This window comes from Triticum aestivum, chromosome 7A (genome assembly GCF_018294505.1).
Source record: "Triticum aestivum cultivar Chinese Spring chromosome 7A, IWGSC CS RefSeq v2.1, whole genome shotgun sequence".
NCBI classification, from domain to species: Eukaryota; Viridiplantae; Streptophyta; class Magnoliopsida; order Poales; family Poaceae; genus Triticum; species Triticum aestivum.
In genome coordinates this window covers 7,204,179-7,210,565 of record NC_057812.1, presented here as the reverse complement: position 1 = coordinate 7,210,565, position 6,387 = coordinate 7,204,179, and the positions used below count along the sequence as shown (strand labels likewise).

The 6,387-nt window shown below is 49.1% G+C and overlaps 1 protein-coding gene across 1 annotated transcript; it reads right to left on the bottom strand.

Annotated features, from left to right (window-relative positions):
* Nucleotides 1–1,063: 1,063 nt before the first annotated feature.
* LOC123151717 (noroxomaritidine synthase 2-like) lies at nucleotides 1,064–2,976 on the bottom strand. The gene has a single exon (XM_044571382.1). It carries the CDS (start codon nucleotides 2,949–2,951, stop codon nucleotides 1,395–1,397), a length of 1,557 nt encoding a protein of 518 aa, XP_044427317.1. The 5' UTR covers nucleotides 2,952–2,976; the 3' UTR covers nucleotides 1,064–1,394.
* Between the last annotated feature and the right edge of the window lie 3,411 nt (nucleotides 2,977–6,387).

The following is a 6,387-nucleotide window of genomic DNA, read 5'->3' as shown; positions in this document are numbered from 1 at the left end:
GTCGACTGATAAAATTTATTATTAGTATTTGAAAAGGTAGATATGACAGAGTCGTATCAGATATCCCCCGTGTGGCATGAGTCAGAATCCCTCTCGAGGGAACCGAATATCCGTCCGCGCAGACTTGGTTCCATAGAAAGGGTTCCAGCAGGCCCATGATCGTGCACAGGTGCCTTGGACAAACACTCGGAATTCGATGATACGTCGACATTCGGGCTGCGAGACGTCCTCTCCAGAAGAAATTGAAAAATGGGTATCACTGAGTCTTCTGCCCAGCTGCTCAATGTTTGTCCCTCCGTAGGCATGAACAAACTGAGTCCGCCGAGGTCTCTTGCTCGAACCTCAGATCCGTTGATCAGTCGGACGTCTTGCCGGAAGAAAGCACACAACAACTCTGCAGCGAAATCTCGACCGACTCGGGGGCTACTGTCGAGTTTATAAATACGGGGTAGGACCAAGTATATGAATGGCCCATCGGAGGTCGATGATCATATAATATAAGGTCCAAAAGGCAATGGGCCAAGGGGCTTCATCATCAGCCCATCGGAGACAAGGTGGCCCAAATCCACAGTAAGCCCCAACAGTCGGACTGCGGCTCAGCCTACTGTCAAGTACTAGCACTCGGACGAAGATGAAGGGAGCTATTGGCTAGACCATTAGTCAGCTATCAGCAATATAACCCAGTTAAATATGGCAGTTACCAGTAGTAAATGCCACGGAACAGTCGGACACACCTGAGGCTATGAATAGCATTAATACCAACCCTTTATGTACCCCTACCTGGCGCACTCTATATAAGCTAGGAGTGAAGCCCTGGGCTGAAGGTTGAACTTCCACACTTTGTACCTTACGCTAAGAGCTAAGAGCACCACAGAGTAGGGTATTACTTCCACCGCAGAGGGCCTTAATGTGTATAAATCCTTGAGCATACTCTCAACCGCGCCGTTCACTAGATATATTGCCTCTACATTCCTACCCTCCTAGTATTGTCAAGATTATATCCATCACAGACACAATAGCTTCTACAACAACCAAATTGATTTCATTAGATGCATCACAAAATATGTATACATAATGTAACATATTTGTCTTCCAAAATAATGTAACTCATTTGGTTTTATAGATGGCGAAGCACTTTCCTACAAACGTAATGTGGAATGAAGTGCAAATATCGATGTTTTTCAGTACGATGGATCATTTTTAGTACAAGCAAATTACAACAAACGGGGGGCAACCTATTGTACCACTTACATTGTGGGGATATCCAGAAATACTCTAGAACTTTACATTACGTGTACCCATGCATCTGCAAGGAAGAGCGCATACTTATAAACTTAGAATCAATAAAAGAAGCTTAGACGAATTACATGGTATTGCTGGGTTGGTATTGTCATTCATTCGATCCGCCGTTTGAGGATCTTGGCCCACAACCCATTCTTCATCTTGAGCACAACTGATGACTTTGGCTCTACAACGTACCCTCCCACCATTTCAAAATCCAAGTTCCACACCATGGCGGCAACGACACTCTTCATATGCACTACCGAGATGTGCTTGCCCAAGCACGATCTCGGCCCGGCGTTGAATGCTAGGAACTTGTAGGACGGTACGTACAGAAGCTTGCCGTCCTCTTTGACCCACCTTTCTGGGCGGTACTCCGTGCAATCCTTGCCCCACACACCTTCCATCCTGCCCATTGAGTAGAGTGAAATCAGGATGGTTTCACCCTTTTGCACCTTGTGACCGCTCGGCAGTATGTCGTCGGTCATCACCGTCTTGCGCTCGATGGGGCCCGGTGGGTACAGCCTCATGGATTCGAACAATGCCGCGTGCAGGTAGACGAGCGGTTCGGTCTCCTCTGGCTCAAAGATCATCATGTGGTTGCCGCTGGTGGTGGTTGCTTTGTGCATGGCAATGGGAGCTAGTTCTCTTCTGATGCTCGACACGACGTGTGGGTGTTTGATGAGGTTGTAGAAGAGCCAGGTGAGGGTCGTGCCGACCGTGTCACGCCCAGCAAACATGTAGTTGATCAGGGTCGCGTACAGGAAGGCATTAGGTTTTCCGTGGTCGTCGGTATACTCTGGGTCATGGATGTAGGAAGAAACAATTTGTACCTTCTTTTTATCTTGCTCTTTATCCATGTCCATGTGGGCTGGTCCGTCTCTCCACTTCTTCATCATCTCTCTGACAAATCGGTGCAGTTCCGATTGCGCTGCGGTGAGCTTCCGCTCCGGGCCGATTTTTAGACACTTCATCAACTTCCAACAAGATGATGGCACCATGTTCCGGATGAAGCCTACATCCATGACAGCTTCCATGGCATCCGGCACAATTACAGGTGGCATATCGGCGGTCAGAAGGCCAGGGTCGACCCCAAAGACCGACATGGCCGTCATGTCGAATGTGAACCTGGTAAACAGGTCCTGCATATCCAACGAGGTTAGGCTCTCCATGCGCGCCAAGAAGGGGAGGAGGCCGTTCTCCAGCTTATCGCGGCAGCAACGGGCCATGTGAGCCAGCAACTGTGGGCTCGACATGAGGTGCTGCACTCTGCCACGCTGGCGCCGCCATGACTCGCCGTCCGCGTTGAAGAAGCTGTTCCCCATGGCGTCGAAGATGGCAGCGAACTCCTCGCCCTTGGGGTAATTTGTGAAGTTCGAGACGAAGATGTGGCGGACGTTGGCTGTGTCGCAGGTGACGAAGAAGTGCATGGCAGGCCCACGAAACACGAAGCTACTGCCGGCAGCGGCGAGCAAGGAGGTGGTGTAGTCATGGAAGCGGTGGAGGTTGGCGACAACGGAAGGGAGCATGCCAACCAGGGGCCATTCCGCTGGAAGCGTTGGGACAGTCTTTGAACTCCTCAACTTGATGAAGCAGAAGAGCAAGGAGAGAAGCAAGACAAGAAAGGAGACGAGGAGGTGGTGTGGCTCTGGCGACGAGAAGAGTGCCATTGTTTTTCTTGCTACTCAATGACAAATGCTTGATAATTACGTACTCCCTCCGTTCCTAAATAATTGTCTTTTAGAGATTTCAAATGGGCTACCACATACAGATGTATATAAACATAGTTTGAAGTGTATATTCACTCATTTTATTTCGTATGTAGTCATTTATTAAAATCTCTAGAAAGACAAATATTTAAGAACGAAGGGAGTAGAATATATAAATTATTTGCTTGTGCATGCAATATAGTACCTGTTGCAGGAAGGCCTTATAGATTATTAATGTAGGTCGTCGGAAGGAACATGATGCTGAGAAGCTTCCGGCCGGGGGCCGGGATCACTAACTGTCGTCCTGTCCTTTTCCAATAGTCTGGTGTGTACGTTCTTCATGGGCGTGTATATCGACCATTCAGCCAACTCTCAACCGCCAGCTCCCTAACCGTACCGTGCCAACGTTAATTTATCAAAAATGCTAAACGCACGGACCCATTACGGGCTGATTATGGGTCTTCGTTAATTTATCAAAAATGCTAAACGCACGGACCCATTACGGGCTGATTACAGGTCTTTTCTTTAGGCTGCTGCCAATGCATGGATGCTTAGATGAGGTACTAAGCACATTAAATAGCTTAGCAACTCTACTTCCTAATGCATAGGTGCTTAGCTTATGATTGCTAAGCTTACTTCATTTAATGATTTAGCAACTAAAGCTCTTCATGTATTGATGGGCTTTCTTCTTTTAAATGTTTTGCCTAGGTTCACGCGTTTAGCATTGGTTCTTCCTGGGGTCACTACATCCATCTCTCTTCTCTTAAATAACTTGCCACATTAGATTTTTTGCCTACATGAAAGGCTTAGCACATATACAAGGTGGAGCATTGGGAGGGGCCTTAATACTTTTCACCCCCCCCCCCCCTTGATTTCAGGTGGATGGAGCCCGCGTATCCCCCTTAAACCAATAACCATTTGCCATGTCAGCACCAGCCCCGTAGACAGGCTGCACCTCCACTTCGCTCGACTGCTGATGCTCTACTCTTCTTCTCCAAATTACTGTTCCAGTGATGCCGAGAATATGTTAACAAAATCTCACGGATATACATTGACTATGCAATCTACCTAGTCTTATTTGTAAATGTCCTTACATTTGGTCTACATTTTACTTTACAGTAATCAAATAATATGTTCACGTTATCTATGTCTATATCTATACCAATATAAAAAAACTCAAATGGACAGATCCAAACCATCTCGACCGTCAAATCATGTTATCTAGTGGTTCAAATCGCTCCAATGTTGAGCACCAAACACGTTTAACGCTCTAATTACCCACCACTATCATTGGTTATAAACATGTTTTGACTCAACGTTATCCCTTGAAATCTGCCATGTAATTAATATCTTACCATTCCCAAGAAAAAGTAATTGATATCTTACCAAATACCAACGTGCAACAGATATTCCTTACCTAATATAACGTGCAACTAATATCCTACCTAATATAAACGTGCATTGCACGTACATTATTACTAGTTAATTCTAAATTTCCAGCCCGCACATCAGACGGGCCACATTGCTAGATTCTATAAATTGGAGCATAACCATGGCCTCAAAGCATCAACTAAATCAGAGTAAATTGCAGGAAACCACCACTTTGAAGGCTAGGTTTGCAGAAAACACTACAATACATTTTTTTTGCAGAAAACACCATGTCTTCGGTAATGTTTTTGCAAAATCCACTGATCGGCGGATTTGGCTCTGTTGATCGCGTTTATGACAGATGGGACCCATTTTTTGCCTACATGGCGTGATTTTTCATGCCTGTTCAATTTTAGTCTAAATTTACGAAGTAGTCCCCACTGTTTTACACATACACCCCTCATGTTCTTTGTGTTCCTCTCTATCCCCCTGTTCGTCTTCTAGCTAATGACAGAGGGCAGCGGAGCGGCTGGCTGAGGTGAGCGCGTAGTCCGCACGAGGCGACGGCTAGCTGACCAAGGCGGAGCTCCAGCAGCTACCAGGGCCGCCGATGCAGCGGGATGATGTGCACGGTGCAGGGGCTCACCTAGTTGTCGCTGAGATCTAGATCGGGCTCGGCCCAGTCGTCGTCCTCTCGTGTTGGTCCAACCATGGCTCTGACGGCCCCAGACGAATCCTACACCGGTGAGCATTAGAATGGCTGGATCTTGCTCACCGCAGAAGATGCCGGCGTTGAGCCGCCGTCGACCCTGCCTCGCCGATGCAAGGCACGTACCGCATTCCGGCAGCAAGCACCACCACCAGCAGCGAGCGGCGCTGGGATCCCGAGCGACGGTGGGCGGCCAAGTGCTTGAGGGCGGTTGGGAGTGCGGGGCGCTGGGGGAAGGCATGTGGCAGCGGGCGGCGGTGGGAGGCCAAGCTCTATTCTGATTTTGCAGAGAGGGGAGAGAGTTGGAGAAGAAGGAAGGGAGGGCTGTATGTGTAAAATTGCATGGGCTACTTTGTAAATTTAGATTAAATCGAACATGAACAAAAAATTACGCCACGTAGGCAAAAAAGGGCCCCATCTGTCATAATCTCACTTATCTGAGCCCAATCCGCCGATCAGTGCTTTCTGCAAAAAGATTACCGAAGACACGGTGTTTTCTGAAAAGAAAAAAATATTGTAGTAGTTTTCACAAACCTTGCCCTCAGAGTGATGATTTTCTGCAATTTACTCACTAAATCATTGTTGCATATAATGACCATTAACTGAACGTTATGGGAATCCATGATTGCGCGTGTTAGAGAAAGAGAGAGGACAGAAATGACTCCAGAACACCTGGCCGGAAAGAGACATCACGTGGACCCATGCACGATCCACGCGCTGTCACATGCATGCACAGAACCATGGATGAAATACTCAGGCAATTCGCTGGTACATGGAGTTGTTTATATTGGCTTTCTCTGTGAACTACCTTCTTCGTAAAGTAGTCATCTAAAGGCATCTTCAGCCGTTGGCCCTTTAGGAGGGGCAAAAAATCACCCCCTGGGGCGCACGTTTGCGGGCGGCGATCTCCTCCAGGGTCCGGCGCTGCCGGACCATCTCCTCGCGCACGTAGTCATCGCGCGACCACCGCATGGCGTCCTCGTCGGAGAAGCCGCGCCGGGCTATCTCCTCGGACTCCGGGGGGAGGCTGGACTCCACCTTGGGCTCGACAAGGGCGCCGGAGCTGCGGGTACGCGCGCTGACAGGCGTGTCCTGGGGCTCCGGCTTGACGGGGTGGAGGGGGAGGCAGGGAGAGCCGCCGGAGCTGCGGGCACGCGCGCTGACAGGCGTGTCCTGGGGCTCCGGCTTGACGGGCGGAGGCGGAGGCAGGGAGAGCCGCCGGACGAGGAGGAGGACGCCCTGGTCTCCATGCGCCTCGGCGTCCAGGAGCTTCCCCGGCGGCGTGAGAAGGACGGGGGAGCGGGATACTCGAGGCGCTAC

Bases quoted from the DNA above. Each gene is read 5' to 3' on its own strand.
- LOC123151717 (XM_044571382.1), bottom strand. From the start codon at position 2,951: ATGGCACTCTTCTCGTCGCCAGAGCCACACCACCTCCTCGTCTCCTTT.